Genomic DNA, 19,226 nt, shown 5'->3' with positions numbered 1-19,226 from the left:
ATTCCCCATGGCAAATAGAATCCTGAAATGTTATATGCTCGATTTTTGCCACTCTGGCATCTGGTCTTCATTTGCCTTTGGGGTAGGGGGGGGGGGGGGTGGTCTGCTTTCCCTGAACAGCATCTTGTAATAGAGGTTTTATCGAAAAAACATCTCTGCAATAGTTGCTACTGCATTGAGCCCCTATTGCTAAGTGAGGCTCCCCAAATGTTCCAGGGAATTCAGGTGAACAAACGCTTATCTTAGGGAACAGGGAACACCAAAATCAAAGAAATATACTTTTATAAAAGATGGGAACACAAAGGAAACTTTGTTGGCCTGGAGGCGCTCATTACTGGAAGTAAGGTGGATCAATTTGTCTTTCTCCACAATCAAAAATTGTTTGTGTATAGGGGGAAGGAAGACAGGGTGTTCATTAGACATCGGAGTTCGGAAAATTCTCCTGCTACTACGTAGAATTCTCCAACTAAATTTCAAAGGCCTATATACCTATTTTTTATTAAGATGCGGGACCTTTAGAAATCATTCTCTGGTTAAATAACACTATTCTCCTGCTATTGTACCAGTAATTACAATGCGAAGTCTGTTATCTTTTTTTCTCTTTTTGCATGGGTACCCTCCCTTGTAAAAGCTTCTGGAGTGTAATGGCAAGACAATAGCGAATTTTTGTCTATTGAATTTGCCTACTGGGTCAAGATGCTCCATATTAAAATTAGAAATTATAGGAATTACTAGCCGGGTACAATGCCTCTGAGGAAGGTACAATATAATAGTGTTTTTCTAGTATTCTAGTTTCCTGTCATTATTTGGTTACCCATAATCCATTTATCTAAAATAGAAATAGTCAGAAGGAACCTGTATATTTTAATGAGCAAATATATTTTTTGTTGTTGGGTGGGGAGGGAAGGAGTAGGTCAACAACCTTAAAGTGATTTTAATACTTATATTTGTGAGAGTAAAAAGTCTGGATTAGTTTTCTGACATTCAAGACATTGATAGAAATGATTTGAGCTAAATGAAATATTTCTTATTTCTTGTATAATGTTACTTGCACCTTTATATTAGACTACAGTCAGTAAAATAACCCTCCTTGCTTTTGTCACAATTATTGGACAATGCTCAACTACAGTTAGGTGAACCAATATTCTGCAAGTTGTTTGAGTTCATTATTCCCATTTTAATTAACTCCCTTTTATTTGCAAAATTAAATAATTGCAGTGGACAATGGCGTCACGCATGGCCAGTTATGTATGAAATCTTACACCCCACTTCAAAGCCGTAATCTGATTGGTCGTACAAATATTATTGTCCATTGTGCGCGCCTTGCATATTTGAATAAAGTTCCCATGTGCTTTAGCAGCCACATTGCCTAGAAACCGTTTCGACGCTAACTCGCACAACACTGGTGAAGGAATTATTCGATCGACCGCAAAATATTGTTCTCCTTGGAAACAATCTTGTATGAAATCGCGGTGAAGTTAACTCTCGGAAACGCAAACTTTAGGTAGTTTATCGTTTGATAAGCTTGAATTCCATCACTTGTTATTCTTGGAGTGGGTGCGAATATTGGACGCACAACTTTATGGAGGTGATTGAAACTTGAACTTTCGTAGCCATTGATTGCTGAATCTTGCAAAGGAGCAATTTTATCACAAGATTTGTTGGCAACACACGGAAAATATTTCTGTTTAAAACAAGTGGATAACTTCACTTCAAGGAACTCAAGAAGTCAACGTTTTGTTTAACTTAACTTTCCCTAGCGACAACATTTTGTTGCAAATTGCGGGAATCAATTATTATCTAATCATCGGGGTTACAGATTGTGTCTGCCTTGGCTACTTTCGCAGCAATATGCGAAATTGTCTCCACTAACAGTTACACACAAAGTATCAGAACTTCGATTGGGACATTTTACGTGTGGATATCGTAAATTAACTACGGCTAACTTTCCCACTTATCTTGGTAGGGATTCCACAGTTGTTAACAATCGTCTTTAATTATTAAATTTGATTACTTGAAAGATCTGCTTTATTTAGCGACTCGAGAGCTTTAACCATTTAGTTGCTAAGACAGCAAAGGACTAAAAGATGACTTCGCGAAGCTCGCCGATTCTCGTCCCTCGTTACATGGAGAAAGATTACCTTCAAAGCCTCAACGATCGCTTTGCTTCGTACGTTTCCCGCGTGCGGCAAATGCGAGAACAAAGCGGTCGAATGGAAACCGTGAATCTCATCAACACGACAAAGATTCTAGAAGACGAGATCGTGGCTTTAAAAGGCATGTACGAGCGACAACTTGAAGAGCTCAGAAACAAACTTGAGGACCTGGCTCGCGAGAGAACGCAGCATCAGTTGGCAGCGGCGAAGAATTCCGCCTCTGTGGCAGAGCTTCAAGACAAGTGAGTTCATGTTTTATTCTAGTGATAACATCTGATCTCTCTTTTCGCTATCAATCAATGGATCGGTCATGATAATTATAGTAGCACAGTACTATTATCGGAACTAGCACTAAAAATTTATAATAGAAATGAGTGGCAAAAATTAAACAAAGAAAACTTAGTAACTACCCTATTTCCTGTCACCTCTTCCCTTGATTATGCCCCGGGGGGGGGGGGGTACTTGGGTAAATTTTTGTTGGGTATGTGCCGCTGGCCTCTCAGAACCCCTACCCCATTATAGTCATATTCTATGGCCAATTATAGACCCCATCTTAGTCACTTTTGGGTAAATTTAATTTTTTGACCCCAACTTAGTCACTTTCTGGGAGCCGTTTGTCAAATATTGAACAACAGCAATAAATACGGTAACATTTTTTTCGGCGAATATTTCCGTTCATAAATCACAACTTGCCAGATTTTCGTACTCTCAAAATCCCGGAAAAGTGTGACCCCATTCTAGTCACCCTATAAAAAATGCTTGAAATGGCGACCCCATTATAGTCAGTCCAGTCGTGAAAATGCGACCCCATCCAGCGGCACATCCCCATTAGCCCATTTATAGGAAGTGCCCCCCCCCCCCCTGGGGATTATGCCTCATCCTACACCCTCCTTTTTGGCATTAAGTCAACTAATACCCCACCCCCACCCCACCCCTGTCAACTAATACCCCACCCCCACCCCTGTCAAGCCACCTAACCTCAAGCTACATGTTAGTTTTTGCAGTCTTCTGAAAATAAAGTTTCAATACTAATGGTAGATGAACGTCTTTTTTGTATTACCGGTATCTAAAATATCATAATAATACAGATCCCATATAAAGCTCCTCCTTTTATATTTAAACCCCTCCCTCTCATCTCCATACACCATTAACTGGACCTCTTTACATGAGAGTTTTCGTCCTGGGATGACTTTCGCCTTGATATGAATTCATCTCTGTGTCTGGTCATTTTATTGTTGCTGTCTACGTATACTGTACATGATTTTGTCCTGGGATGAACTCATCCTGGGACAATTTCATCCCTGTCCTGAACACTGGGATGAAATGTGACAAGAAATACCGTGCAAACATTTTTTCGGGAGGAAATGTATTGCAATGTAAGCATGGATGAGATGAATTCAATCCAGGTGGGTCACGACTTCCAGAGTCTCCATCCTGGGACAAAATTCATCCCGGGAGGAAACTCATCTTGGGTCTCATGTATAGAGGCCCTAAGTCAAGTTATACTCAGGATGGGGTCTATGAAGGTCCCATTTCTTTCCTGCCTAAGGCACAAAGGGCACTAAAAAAATTTCACACCCCCAGTTAGGTCATGATCCACCATCAGCAGAAAGTGGATTAGAGTAAAATCAAAGAGATCTTGGTTTACTTAATAACTTTATCACTGGTAATTAAGGGGGGATGTTCCAAACAGGGACTGTTGAGGTCTGTATTCCCTCTCAACCATTTTTTTACCTTTCAGACTGGCAGAAGAGACAAGTGCAAGGAAAAAGACTGAAAATGCTCTAGCAGATGCACACCGGGTCATTGCAGATAAGGAGGCTCTGTTACAAGATGCACGAGTCACAACCACCCAACACCAGAATGCTCACATGGACACCAAGCGAGACAGGGATGGTCTTCAATCTGCACTGACACAAACTCAGCAGGCATTGGATGTGGAAATAGCAGCAAGGGCTGATCTGCAGACCTTAGCTAATCAACTCAAAGAAAAGCTGAACTTTCAACAACAGCTTCATGAAAAGGTAAAGATATTGAATGTGGCAAATCAAGTTACCAACTAATTTAAAAAGATACTTGACTCATAGAATCACTTTTATCCCACTTTTTTGCTAAAAATAATTTATTGGCAGGGGTTTGCAAGGCATAATCTGGAAGAGCCTGCACATAGCTACATATATGGTGTTTTCTTTAGCATAAAGTATTGCGCTTGCTAAAAGTATTACTGGAATGCTAGTCTGTGCTAGTCCGTCACAGCTAGTTACATGTGTACAATCAGTCTTGTCTAGTTCCTGTAGGTATGAGGGCCTCACAGAGGGGGCTCATGCATGTCCCCTTGTTCCCAACAAATATTTTCCTTTTCCTTTCCTCCCTAAACATATTTGTTCAATTTTGGTGTTCCCTGTTCCCTTAATTAATGCTTTTGTCTCCAAATCCCAAAGAGTTAATGGCCATGTTCACTTGTTCCTTGAAACCTCTGGGAGAGCCTCGGGTATTTTGTCAGGTTGACAATTCACCATTGTCCAGTAAATTCTGTGATGTACTCCTGGGTGTAGCTACTCTAAGGGTAATGTCTCAGTTGTCTGAGACACATTACAAACCAGTCCAAAAATCCAAAATAAATTTGTACTATGCATGCCTGGCCTTCCAAATGTAAAATGATGTGCTTGATTTTCAGGAGTTGCATGAGATGCGTTGTCGGCTGGATGAAGCTGAAAGGACAATTCTATTGGCTGAGGAAAGGCTGCATGAGCATAACATCATTGATGAAAATTTGTCCAGCATGTTGGCCAAAGTCAAGTTGCACAGTGAGGCAGAGCTACGAAGGTTTAAAGAAGAGGCAGAGATTTCATACCACAATGGGGTATGGTATAAGCTATATTATTTGTAATTTATTGATACTGAATACAGCGTAACCTGTGCATAATGTAGTCAGACGCTTCTGTGTTCTATAAATAACAGTGTCTAAAATTAGTGACAGGGTTTAACTGATATGGTAATAGATTTCAGTGTGACAATGTACGTGATTAAGGTATTATTAATAATTTTTTGCGGAAGGGGAGAGGGACAGGTGGGGGAGGGAGGGGAGAGGGGAATTATGGAGGTAAACTCAACATGTGTATTTAGGTTACACAATTTATAGTATTTTTTAGCTATTAAATAACTGACGGCTAACATTCTGAGACAGTTGTCCTCTTTGATTGAAATAATGTCCATGAAAAAGGGTGTAATTATAATCAAGGTTAATTTAAGAAAATAAATGAAAATAGTAAGAAAAATTTAAGTTAACATTCACTTGGACAAAGATACATGTAAACCTTGGGATATTTAACATGTGTCTGTTCACAGATGAGTCAGATAAGAGTACAGCTGGATAATGAATCCCGAAACCTTGCAGCAGCCACAGATGACAACATTCATTTGAAGGCTCAAGTTGAGGCATTAAACTCCAAAAACATCAACCTTGAAGCCAAGGTATGTAATTACCATTATTGCTAAAAAATGTTGTGGTTATTCATCGTGGTAGAGTTATTACCATAATTGCTGTTGTACTTTTATCAAGTTGTGAGTAAGTAAAATACATAAGGTACATGTAACTCACTAAAACATCCGTGTTTACTCTAGTGTTCCAGTTTGGAGGGGCAAAATGCAGGCCTGATTCAATCCCTGGAAATGGAACGTCAGCAGGCTGCAAACACCATAAAGAACCTTGAAGCTAAATTGCGAGAACTTCAAGAAGCTCTGATGGCCAAAGTGCGGGAGTTGGGTCTGGCATACAATGCTCACCTTCCTTTGGATCTAGAATTGGATGCATTTGCTACTTTGTTAGAGGCAGAGGAAAGAAGGTATGGTAATGTTAAAAACACAAATAAAAGCTTTAAAGTTACTTGCATTTTTAATGCAAACAGATTCACTGAATTGCTTTATACCTCTCAACTTCAGTGGAAAACATTATAAAGTCATACAGTTGGCACATTGAATTTTCTTTCCCTCCCCCCCTCCAAAAAAATGGCACTGTGTTATAATTGACACATCAAATATCAGAACACGGTAGAATGAACTTGTAACAATCCTCCTTACGTGTATAATAATCCTTTACCCTTCCCCGTGTCTAGTTTTATCACTGATCTACTCTTTTTCCTATCTTCTCTCTTCCTGGGAACTAAAAATAACTTGGTAACCACTACCAGAGAAAACATCAATCTAACAGTGTTACATTCTTTTGGCATGTATCTTCTTCACTTTAGGCTAAACCTGGCCATGGAAAGCAAACTTCCCTTAACCCCAGTGCGTTCCCGTACCTGGCACGCCACCACTACAGAAAAAGTTGCCGCCCCAACACTGAAACGTCCAGCCACTACCTTGGGCATTGCACATCCTCCAGCTGTTACAAGCACTGCAGTGCTACGGCGACCCAAGACTACTTCAGGTACATATGTAACTATTAACTGTAAAGACCTCAACAGAGGAGCTTTTAAATAACAGATAATGATACAACCATTTGCACACAACCATGTTACAGTCATACAATATAGTACATACTCTAGGGAAAAGTTTGAGTCATGTTGTATTTATACTGATTTTCCCCGTAACTCAAAACTGTCACTGTATGAAAAATGTTTGGATAAGGTTTTTAATTTTGTTGATCAAAATCAACCAGATAAAGTCGTTTGAAAACAGTTGATGTTTTGGTCATTAGGCTCTCATCACTAGAAATTCCATACATACATGTATATCATTTTTGCTTACTTCTTTCTTAATCCTAGAGCTCTTTGAGGGTGTCTGCACTTAAGGCTATTAATTGCCAGGGAATGCCAGTATTGCATGCCCTTCGGTATCTTCACCACTTGTTCCAAGCTATCCTCCATAATATATTGTATGTTCAATTGTAAAAATAATAAATTATGATTTGTTTTCTTGTCCTTTGACACAGGTACCTTAACTGGCACTAAAGTTAAGCCTGTAGTCCACCCAATAACCACCAGTAGTCCATACCGCCACACCTGGTCCTATGTACCAAACTTTGTGGACTACCACAGCCCTACATCAAGGTAAAATTTAATATTAAATCATAATTTCTATGAAATACAGACTAACATCCTGTAAAAAGGCCATTTGGGTGCTGGATGTGAGAAAGGGTACCGGGACTCCCTTTAATTTTACATGTACATGTAGATGTATGGTTTTGCTGGACAGGGCTCAGGGGTATAACTTGAGAACCTTTGTCTCCTGACTTCTATAATACAGTACATTATTTGAGGCTTGTCGTAATTTAAGATTCATAATAATTAAAATGATACTTTTGTTTCAATACCCTATCCCCGACTAAACTGTCTTAAGACTGTCTCTATTGGTGTGCAAAATAGTGAACAATTATATTATATTATAATATATCCCCTCCCTATGCACACAGGGTGCTTAAGTCTGTGAGGTTTCTTTGCCCATATATAGCTATTTTAGTTTAGTTTTTGTCGGAACATGATCTTATAGTAGAACTTTGATTTGTATTGCTAATATTTAAAAAAATTCAAAAAGCTCCTTGAGACTTCACTCAAGTAATCTCCTAATATACATGTGTGACCTGATTTATTTACCAGTGAGTTATAATTGCGAATCAAAATGAAGATGTCCAGTGAGTCTTTTTTTAAAAAAAAAATTCTCGATGTTCAGTTCTAAACAATCAAACCACAAATGGCTGATGCTCAACTGACACTTGTGCTGACATGGAATAATTTTGTACAGTGTGCGTCTATCAATGTTGCAACATTGCATGTTATTACCTAATTGTTGCTTACATGATTGTTGGTCTAAACCATGCGAGAAATTATTTTCAGTTTCTTCAATTAAACCTTGCCATATTAAAATAAAGAAAAGAATGACTGTGTATTAAACTGTGTCAATAGCAATTACATTAACAATAATGATTAAACAAAATTTAATATATTTTTTTACAAGACTCGATTATTTTTATATATTAATCCGTCAAACCAGTAAAATTTTAATAAATTTTTACATTTATTTGCGAGTTTTTTTGTTCTGGGCCAGTTGTTTTTAACCCTTTAAATTCCCAACCATGGGTTACCATCAAATTTTGCACAACACTGATGATGTGCTACTGTCTCGATGTGCCACAATTTTTTTTAAGAAGTGACATTGAAAAGAAAAACATGTAAACTGAAAGGGAAGTTAACATTCAGATCTAGGGAGTGAAAGTGTTAAAGATAATTCAATACCAATCTGACTCTCGTTTCTCTGTTTCTTTTGGAGGTCCCGCTTTCTTCGGAGCCTTCCACGCACACTGGCCCAGTTTGACCACTACAAGATTTACCATTGAGAAACAAAAGTCAATGATGCCTTTTTGATAACTAAATATCAAGTAACTTTAATTTGTCTCGTTGTAATTTAGCCCTTTCACTCCCAAAAGTCAAACCTTGAGCTAAAGTCACTCGTCTAATCATTATTATTGTTCTATTATAACATACTTTTTGTTTTTGCACTTCTGTGAAATGAAACCCTACTGTCTTATTACTCAAATGAAATTGGATGAGCAGTACAATTAGAACAGCTTTTTTTATTAAATGCTACATCATAATTACGTGGTGATTTTAGCTTCAGATGTGGATGGAACATAAATGTGAAGTTGTTACTATTTAAATGAAGTGTTTTAAGCACCACTATTTGAGAGCATTGCTTTTTCTTCAGTATTTAAAAAAGAATAAATTTCGAAAATATATTATATTAATTTCTTACTGTCAATCTTAGACACTCTTGGGAGTAAAAGGGTTTTGAAGTTAAATCCTGATTTAATTTGATCAAAATGTACTCATCTGAACATCATTTATAAGAGTTTTATATGCACTCATTTTTTAATTTTTTTTAACACCTTTTTATATATAATATGTACTACAGGATTATTGTGATTAATTTATAACCAAAAACACCAATTTATAAAGATTTTGTATTAAATTATTAAAATTGTTTTAGATTTTATTAATATAATTGTTATGAATTAGTTTGATTTCATTTTATTGATTTACATTATAATTGCAAAAATTAATGAGGTTAGAGTATTTTAGATGTATACCATCAAGTTGATCGATTTATTAAAACAAAGTGATATTAATCAAATATTAAATTTATGTATATTTATTAATTGATTATGACAAATTTAATTTACAGTTGAGTTAACTTGTTACATGAGAGTTTTGTTCATAAACTTTAATTTATTGTGGGATTATAATGGATGAAATTTATTTACAATACAATATTTGCAAATTAAACTATTAATTATCTGCTAGGGATCACAAAATCTTAGCATTGCCAATCAACATAATTTGACAAAAAACGTTTTGAAATACACATTAAGTTATGATATCAGAGCTGGTAAAGAAGTTTTAACAACAGTAAGAAAGATTTTATTGATTGTGACAGTAAAGATCATTTTTAAATTCATTGGGATATTTATTGACAATAACATTACAAGTTCTACTACCAAAGATCATATTGCACATTGATATTGATGCATTGTACATACAACGTTTCTATCAGACAAGTTTTCTATATTGAGAAAAACACAATATTTAAAACAAAATAGGTCATTTTTTCACTTTCATTTTTATTTGATATTTTTTATATAATAAGCACACCGATCTCCTAGCCTTATTCATAGATAGTTTGAGGTCTCTTCCTCTCACTGTCTTTTCTATCCAAAGAGGAAGAAGAGATAAGAGAGCAGACACATCCTGACTTGCTAAGAATCTGGTTAATTGATTAAAGTTATTTATACATGTATATATAGTAAACTATAGTCTAGTCAATTTTCACCTTTGATATGAAGATTGAACGTCAGCACTTGATCATTAACTAAAGGCAAAAAAATATCATCTTTTCTAAGCACTCTAGCATAATTATTGAACAGAATAGTTTTTGCACTTTGTAAGTTAAGTACTGAATTAACGATTTGTCAATAAAATCACTTTTTATTCTGCAAAAGTATATCCTCATCTTCTTGTCAACTTTGTGTTATTTATATACAAGAATTTAAACGCAAAAGTGGTAATTTTAGGTGCCAAACTTAGAACACTCGTAGCCATTTTAGATTGACATGATGTGATTGATTGACAGGTACTGAGTACAGTGTATTTTCCTGTCAAATCTGTAACAGTTGTAAACACTATTTAAAATTCTTCGTGCACTTACTGTTTCCAAATTCTCAAAAAATTGTTTAGATATTCAATGGAAAACAAACATTGCATTATTGTGCAGATGTAGATCTAATCCTTTCCACAAATATCCAGATTTTGTTTTGAGATATTTAAAAAGTTTTCAAGGTATTCAGAAAATGTGAAAATGTTTAGAAAATTTGAAGAAAATGTTTATCCTCAGTTCTATTCCGAGTTGAATGACAGCAATAATTAATCAAGTTCCACAGTTTTCCACCTGAATAATGTTATGAATTCCCATAATACTAAATTAAAAAACGTGTTGGTTTAAGCTGTTATAACTGTGCATATTTCGTCCGTAATGTTGTCAATCTCTTAACTCTATTCCCCTTCCAAAATAGAAAATTAAGACTATGATTGTTTGTCTCAATAAAATGTCATTTTGTGAATATTTACCTCCAGTCACACAGGAAATGTTCGCATTTTGGAAGTCAATCCTGATGGCAATTATGTCAGAGTCTTCAACACATCCAGCTTCAAGGTGAGTTAACTTGTAACTTTTAAGGAGCTGTGTCGCGATATTTTAAGTCATATAATCTGATGCATAAAACTACTTATAAATTGAAGGAGACCTCGAAAAAAACAGTTTTCTAAATTTGAATCAAAGTCTCTTCGAGATATCGACGTTTTTGCATGAAGTATGAGTCGAAGGTTTATCCTGTGCATTGTTCTTCGAACTTATCATTACAGTTTCTTTGTAGTTTAGTTTAACAATTTCCTATCTTCGCGGAGGAAATGCAGCCATATAATTTTTCGATAATTTTGTCAAAAATGGCTCGTCCGCGCCGGGTATTTATACACATATTCCTTAACATTACACAAATAAACAGTGCAAATTTCAGCGAGATCTGACAATTCTATACTTTAAAATTGCAAGGACCTTTCGAGGCAGTCGATTACGGCAGCGAAATTAGCAAATGAAACAGCAAAATATGCGTTCCACGCTTTGTTTTTGCGACGCCATATTTTAACTGTTATAGGTAGACCGCTGTTCAATGTGTTCAAGGCCGTATCGTTACGATTGCTCCACGAAAATGCACGAAAAAAATACGGATATTTCCGACTACTGTCGGAGAAAACATTGCACATATAATTGCGGCGTAAACAAATCGTTACACTCAAGCTGCGTTTTGTCTAGGCTCTGCGAGGGTCGGATATCAAGACCCAGGATTAAACAAAAGCCATATGTACAGTAAATGTTTCAGTGAATGCTTTCGAATTATATTTGAAGATGAAATACGAAAGAATTTTGCTGTCTTTGACTGAAATTCCACTCGAACTGCGTAGATACGATCGCATGTTGTAAAGCCGATTCATGCAACATTGCTGTCAACGCGAAATCTCGTCCCTAACGACCTAGACAGATGACGGATTGTTAACCGCTCCTAAGCTAAAAGAAGCGCGCCCCCATCTCTTGCATTTGTTTTAACTTCAATAATATCTTTGAAAAGAGCGAGTTTTTTGGTATGGTTTATTTTTGACGTTTGTAATTTTTAAACGATTAAGTGCTAGATTATTTATTCGTGTTTTAGTTACGCAATCCATTGTTTGTGCGACGCTTTATCGCCTTTCAGACACACGTGCGTTGAGATAAGAAAGCTGACATGTCACTTTTAAAATTGTTATATAACGTTTGTAAATGTGACAAGTCACGTTTTTTTTTTTTCACGAGATCGCAAGTGATCACCCACAGCGGAAAGTAATCCCTTGAGAAATTAAAACAGTCCCTTGAGAAATTAAAAAAGTCCCTTGAGAGTTTACAAATATGTGGTTCCAAATGTTGTTCACATAACCCCTATTCTACGTTTTTAGCTTGTAAACAAGCAAAAACGTCGAAAAAACATCAAAGAAGTAATGATTAACAAAAATAAACAAGGAAAGCTATGACGTAGGAAGATTATGACAGATTGCGAATAACAAACCAGAAAACATTGGCTAATTTGTTTCCCAAGATGTACCATCCACGAGGAAGTCCGTTTAAATTATGAAACCAATCACTAAAACAAGAAATCGCAGTTTTCATGTTTAAAGTGAAACATAGATTACTGCCTAGCAACGTAGTAGAGCTTTTTCCTAGATCACCCTCGAGCTATAGCTTAAGGAACTCAGATTTTTACGTACCCAGAGTAAGAACTGTCAAGTACGGGAAACATTCCCTTCGTTTCCTTGGGCCATTGATGTGGTCGAAATTAGACAATAGGGACAAAAACGAAACGTCCTTGCAGCGATTCAAGGCGAACATCAGGGGAAGGGAACTCAGTGGACTTGTCGGAGGAGACACATGCAAAGGGTGTTACCTTTGCAACTCTTGAGCCGAAACCACCCTATAAGTATTAAATATAGGTTCGATATTCCGTATTTTAAAGTAGTATCTTAATTGTAGGAATTAGATGTAAATACAAAGAGTATTGGAAAATGTAGCATAATTTAATGTAAATAGACCAGAATCGTTTTTGTACTTATATTATATTTTAGTTTAAACAGTGTCCCCGATTAGTAAGCTTAAGGCTAGCTAGAAGAATAGACACTTAAATAAAGTTCTTATTATTATTATTATTATATCCTAATTTTAATACATTAGACAAGGGTGAAATTTATCTGCTACATGCTGGAATTGAACTAAATAAAAATCAGCATGAAATAACGGTAAAAAGGACAGACATTAGGATCAGCTAGAGATTGTTAGAAAATTGCTGTTCACACAAATGGTCTTAATTTTTCCTAGGATGAAGAGATTGGTGGGTACATGATTCAACAGAATGTTGCTGGCAGGCCTGTAACCGTCTTCCGTTTTCCTCCAAGAACTCGCCTGAAGGCTCTGACAAATGCAACTGTAAGTACTGTAGTTACAAGTTAAAACGGTTTTCAATTGAGTGTCGAAAATAATTCGCGTTTGCATTGGTTTTGTATTACTACGCTCAGTGATTGGTTTAAAACTCTCGCACCACTTTCTCGGCCAATCAGAAACTTGTTAAACCAATCGTGACTCGCTTGCGCACGTTTTGCCGCGCTTCGTGTCGGAACATTTATTTGCTTCGAGTTTTGATTGGTACTGGATTGTGTTACGAACGTGTAACAAGAACCAGTGAGATTCAAGAAACACAACTCTTTTAATATTGACAATTGTGTTAGCTTCATACATAGGCCTACACGAATAGGGTAAACAACTCAACTAGCATTTCGATACAAGTAAACACAGTGGTAAATGCAATGCTCAGATCTTACGGATCCAGTCGCCACAGTCTCTAATTCATTAATGAACTTCAGTTATGCGAAGGCAATTGTTCCAAGGAAGAGTCGAGGAAGAGGCATTTAACAAAACAGCGTGAGCAAATCATCGTCATATATTTTCACCAAAGTCCAAACCTTGTGGTATTGCACCAAACTGTCGATTATGACCATATGTGGTCGAAGAAATTGAACTTATAACTACTTCATGTAACAATTGTCTATGTCTTTTGTGATTGGCCAGAATGATTCCTTTGGTTTTGGTTTTACGACACTCAATTGAAAACTGTTCTGAAACTGTAATTAATTTAACCATCTAATATAGTTATTTTGTGTACAATACATACTGGTTAAGGGAGAACCGTTAAAATGCTCTTGTAGGTGTGGTCAGCAGCAAGCTTGTCTAGACATAATCCTCCATCAGACTTCCTGTGGAAAGACCAGCACAAGTGGGGGACTGGACCAGAGTGTACCACAATACTTTGCAAGCCTAATGGACAGGTAAGCCTCCTTGTTGATGTTATTAAAGGTGATACAGAAAAAATGATGGCGTTGGGGATCTTTTAGTAGATGTTTTGACCAAGGCAGCTGTTTAGGAGTCTGCAGACGTGAAAGTTAGATTCACATTGCACGACATAACATAGCAAAAACATGGGAGTCTTACTCAGTGGCTGAATGGTCACACACCAGGGCTTACTTCACAGTCAATATACTTACAACTAAGAGGTATATTTTTACTAGCGGTTTGACTTTTAAATTGAAGGAGATATCTGGTGCATTCACGAACGATGGTCAGGGCAAATCTCTTTGTGTAGCTAGTTAAGTTCTTTTTTTATACTTTGTAGGCTGTGGCATGGACCACTGCTGCTTATCCGTTTGGTGTACCAAACCAAATCCCCACACGAGACACCGGACCAACTGTCTTGCCAGAGAGTGGGTTGGACAGAGAGCCTGTCAAGGAAAGAACCTCCCCTCGCTCTCCAAGGTAGGCATACATTTATAGCTAGAGAAACGTGGTATTGGTCTTTTTTTGTTTTGAAAAAAAAAAAGAAAAAAAAAGAAAAACGATTCACTTTAGGCCTTGGCCTGGGAGAGTTGTTAGAACCAACCACCTCCCGTTACTTGAGTTAATTATAACCTTGAATTAAATGTTGATGAAATCCTACAGTACTAACAATCTGTATGTATCTGCATTTCTAAAAGGTGTTTGAGGATACGACGGACTTGCGTCAGGACCGATTTCGGGATTGAGTGATTCCAAAAACGTTAACAAAAAGTGCAAAAGCAATTCAAATGTCTAACTTCCATAAACTTGAAATCTCAAAACCGCATTGTATTGTATTGAACAATGGTTGGATTTTATAACATGGTAGTCCTGAGTTCGACCTAAGCTACATGTTTTTACGGTATTGTAAATCACCATCTGGTACTAATTTTAAGCAGAGTAATTTTAATGGTTGTCCAAAGTGAATTTCAAAAATGTTTTAGTTCTTACTGCCCCCAATTCCCTTAGGTCCAGAGTCCCCGACCCTGTACCAAGAGAGATAGAAGGCAAACCTTTCTCTAATCCCCCAACTGACCCTCTCCACCCGCACACTGTCCAATCCAGGACCAAAACTGGCGGCCATGATGCCATGAGCATGCACCCTCAGGCGAGGTCGCAGACAGAAAGGCCGGACCCTTCTGGGGCCAGTCGAACTGGAGGAGCTCCTCTAAGAAGGTTCACAGGGACGTCTCTACCGAATAGCAAGGTTGGTGGTGGATAAGAAAACTTTTGAAAATAAAACCTGTCTGCAACAAAATTGTCTTTTTAGACACCTTGAATGACTGTTTTTGCTTACTGTATCTCAGTAGTCAATCTATCTTGTATGCAGAACTCTCAGATGTGAAAAAAGCAGTGAACATTATAAACTGTTTGTCTACCAAAACACTTAAAGAAAAATCTAGAGCTTTTTAAAGCTTTATACCTTGTGCCTGAATTCGATTCGCTTGTGTATTTGACTTCATGGTAATGAAAATAAGAAAAGTATCGGATAGCTTTTTTCATTTAGTCACTTATTAATTTGGAAGTTGATAAAAGTAGTAGATCTGGAAAGCTGACGTTAGGAGCGAAACAGATTAGACTATAACATAACATAGACTTTATTTTCTCTCTCGAATTTTAGAGTAACTTATAGCTAATATTATTAATATTAGTAGCTAATAACTTCGAGAATAAAATAAAATAGACTAAAATAGGTTACAAAAATACGTTACATACAAGATCATGGGCCGCGCGTGTTTTCATAATGTGGATTGACGCTATTGATGGAAGCATGGCAATGAACAATATATCAATAAATGAATTGCTAGTTAATGTGAAGCCTATTGGTATAGTGTTTGCGGACTTAGGCAGAAGGCATGCACTCACTCATCTTTGTTAATGACCAACAGAGCTCAGCCCCAAAGAATGGCCAGGGAGGATCCATCCGTGTTTTACCGGCAACAGACTTCAGTTCACCGTCACAGAAACATCAAGACAGACTGAGCCAAATCAACAGTCAACAGAAGGTTGAGTTTGCACCACCGATGCCACGACCGTATGTCATAGCGCACACATGGTAAGGGCATTAGATGAACCCAATCTCGGGATGATTAAATCATGAAACTAAGACCGTCTTCTTTTGGGAGTAGCTCTAATATGGTTTTAACGTTTGAGCCCGTCAATGTAATCCCAAAGTGTGATCCTTCAAGAGAAACTTGTTCACGAGTACATAATAGTGGCGGATTATTAATTTTTTCCATTAAGTTTGTGTTCGGCTACTGCGGGTAGAAGCCGAACTTGTCATGCCTTTTGTAACTTGCGCCGTTCTCATTCCTGCGTGCAAGTGACTACTGGAATTGAGATAAAGAGTTATTTAAAAGGTATTCAGATGTAAAGACAACGTTCGTTTTGTTTTGAGCTGAAAATATGAATTGCATTTCCCCTCGTTGCCTCTTTTCTGACCCGTCGTTCATTTGCCACACGAGAGATACCGAACAAATTTGTTTTTCAATTACCAAACTGTTTGATTTTAGTATTAACAACGTTTTTATTTTTTATTTTCTGTTAACAGATTTTAAAGCACGTACACTCAGCAAGAAGCATTCAGATTGAGAAAGGATGTACAAATGATGTTTTAATGTTGTGCTTGGGTCCATTTACACTGCACTAGAGGTTTTGGTACGACTTGGATAACATTGGCAACTGTGTCCACTTAACTCACTCTTGGACCATGTAAATAACAAATAATAAGAAACTGTGGCACAGCTTAAGTGGAACCCGATGTGTTCCAAAGCAGTGCAGAGTAAATGGGCCATATCAGTTTTTTAATTTTTTAATGTTAATTATTTTTAAAAACTCCGAGTTGGTTGTTGATAGCACTTTTTTTCTTTTAAAAAATCAAACAGTTTGACGATGTAGGTAGCACCTGAGCGATCCTGACTGAACTCAAATTCATTCCATGCAATGTAAATAAAACCTTATTCTGATATAGCAAACAAATTCTCCTAAGTGCTTCCAATACATTTATTACAGTACTAATGGAGAGAATTTGATCCTATATCTAGTACATATCATTTTTTAGCTCTTCAGTTTTTTTTTTAAATTATTATTTGTGGTTAAAATGACTAGTCTTGCTGAGTTCACAAAAACAGAATTTTACCAACACATGAGAATTCCAAACAACTTACTGAAAAAAAAAATTAAACGAATTTTATCATTTTTACGGACGCGTAACGTTTTCCAAAGTAATAGAAGGAACAGTCAGATAGTTGAGTGAATAATTTTGGTCGGGTGAGCAACTGCTTTTTGAAAAAAATCCTCTTTAAAGAAGAACTTCATGAGTATGGATTTTTAATTGGCCAATCATCTGCCTCGTCCCAGGCTTCATTGCATTTCGTTGGCGAAGTTGTATAAGCTTCTTTAGGTCCACAATTACACGCGCACCGCACTTAAACCAATGAGGCAAGACTGGGGACAAGGCGGACCAGACAAAAATAGCACACTCTGAAATCATTCTCATCCCCAGAACCACTTGAACCTCTTAGCCTGCTGAGTCTGAGGTATGAGGGACAAGTGACTCTGGAGACACATTATTTGATTGGCTAGATCTTCAAAAAAAGATTACCTTATTATAGAAATATAACGAAACATTTTAACAACGCGAACAAAATATACGCGTAATAAAATTAACGCGAATTAAAGAAAAGTTCTGGTTAAATGCTTATAGTAAACGTGTTTATATTAATTAACATCAATAAAATTAACGCGAATTTTTGAAATTCGCGTTAATAACATGTATCGTTAATTTCCTATAATAAGGTAATTTAGCAAATCAAATCAACTGTTTCAAAATCCCTTCGTTGTTGGGGATTTTACTACGGTTGATTTGATTTGCCAAATTCAAATTTCTTTTATTAAAGTTCCATCCAATCAAATCATGTGTCCCCAGAACCACTTGTTCCTCATTCCCCAGGCTCTGCCGGCTAAGAGGGACAAGCGGCTCTGGGGGACGAGAGTGACTCTGAAATTTGCACGGCAATTTTATGGCCATGAAAATAATCAAGAGGTCATGTTACACTTCTAAGACCTTGATCTTGGTGATTTTCGTAGAAAGAAGGTGCTTTTTTTGCATGGTGTGAATAAGTGACTTGAATTGTACAAAAGAATGGTTCTCTTTGTTTTGTCTCAAATAAAATGACACAAGCACTGTTACGTTTCACATTCCATCACATTCCTTCACATTCCTGAGGCAAGAGAGATTGCGGGCTTTTCCGTTAATAGCAAGGGAAGGTCTTTTATCCGTGGAAAAAGTATAGACGACAGCCTACGAGGCAACATAGTCGATTCTATTATAGCTGAAGGAGGGGATCCTGCATCAGATTACTTTCGAGGGCAGTTTAAGGAAGTAGCCGATCGAAAAGAAAGCGAAAGATCGACGGCTGATAACTGGTTGAAGCGCGAGCGAGGATCAAGATGTTCTACAACGAGCAAACGAATGTGCTCACGTGCGTTTACCTTTTCATTTGACAGCTGTAACCCACGTGACCCAAAACACACGTCTTTGTCGCCAACGGCAACTGTTTCGTGCGGCTCCGAAAAAACAGTCTACCTAATTCAGTTGTAGTTTGACAACAACCAGCCCTGTTTTAGCCCTTTTCAGGCTCTTTTTTTAGATTCCTACACAGACCCTCTGTGAGCTCGTAACGCAATCTTTCCACCTTACAATACCGGGAGCTTGGAACAGGCTACCCAACAGTGGGAAGGAATAGACTGTGTGCCAAGCCCAAAGAGAGTCCGTGTTGGTGGCTAGGCTTCTTGGAGAAATAAGGAGGATGTAGGGGAGGAGGTAGCTTTAATGCCTGCTGAAAAAAGGGGGTAGAGAAATTGAAGATTGTTGCGCGGTGGTCTTTTTCTCCTGTGCGACATTTTCAGGTTTGAACATGAAGATTCCCTCTTCATTTCTTGAGAGAAAACAGGGAAGGACCCTGGAGACGAGACTGGAGATTTCAAAGCGGTAATAACTTTTTTTCCAAACAATTTACGTTTTGCTACAGACACTCGCAAGCCATTCATTACCTCGAGCAACTCGGGTAAGGG

At 37.3% G+C, this 19,226-nt stretch overlaps 1 protein-coding gene across 3 annotated transcripts; it reads left to right on the top strand.

Moving 5' to 3' along the window:
• Window positions 1-85: 85 nt before the first annotated feature.
• Window positions 86-18,346, top strand: LOC144633251 (lamin-B1.S-like). Of its 3 annotated transcripts, XM_078492087.1 has the most exons (14): window positions 86-2,398; window positions 3,898-4,180; window positions 4,834-5,019; window positions 5,505-5,630; window positions 5,781-6,001; window positions 6,404-6,585; window positions 7,090-7,207; window positions 10,781-10,859; window positions 13,104-13,211; window positions 13,988-14,107; window positions 14,452-14,591; window positions 15,120-15,357; window positions 16,040-16,206; window positions 16,702-18,346. In XM_078492087.1, coding segments are annotated over exons 1-14 (2,280 nt in total). In that variant the 5' UTR covers window positions 86-2,087; the 3' UTR covers window positions 16,703-18,346. The 3 variants fall into 3 exon arrangements, with proteins under 3 accessions (XP_078348213.1, XP_078348214.1, XP_078348212.1); XM_078492088.1 differs by lacking the exon at window positions 16,702-18,346 and having other exon boundaries at window positions 15,216-15,357; window positions 16,040-16,210; XM_078492086.1 differs by lacking the exon at window positions 16,702-18,346 and having other exon boundaries at window positions 16,040-16,210.
• The last annotated feature ends 880 nt before the right edge of the window (window positions 18,347-19,226 follow it).

This window comes from Oculina patagonica, chromosome 12, assembly GCF_052425735.1.
Source record: "Oculina patagonica isolate OP01 chromosome 12, crgOcupat, whole genome shotgun sequence".
Lineage (NCBI taxonomy): Eukaryota > Metazoa > Cnidaria > Anthozoa > Scleractinia > Oculinidae > Oculina > Oculina patagonica.
The sequence above is the reverse complement of the archived record's forward strand: the minus strand, read 5'-3'. Positions and strand labels throughout refer to the sequence as shown.

Bases quoted from the DNA above. Each gene is read 5' to 3' on its own strand.
- LOC144633251 (XM_078492086.1), top strand. From the start codon at position 2,088: ATGACTTCGCGAAGCTCGCCGATTCTCGTCCCTCGTTACATGGAGAAA. The intron at 5,020-5,504 runs GTATGGTATAAG...GTCTGTTCACAG, and splicing joins AGATTTCATACCACAATGGG to ATGAGTCAGATAAGAGTACA. The intron at 10,860-13,103 runs GTGAGTTAACTT...AATTTTTCCTAG, and splicing joins TCAACACATCCAGCTTCAAG to GATGAAGAGATTGGTGGGTA.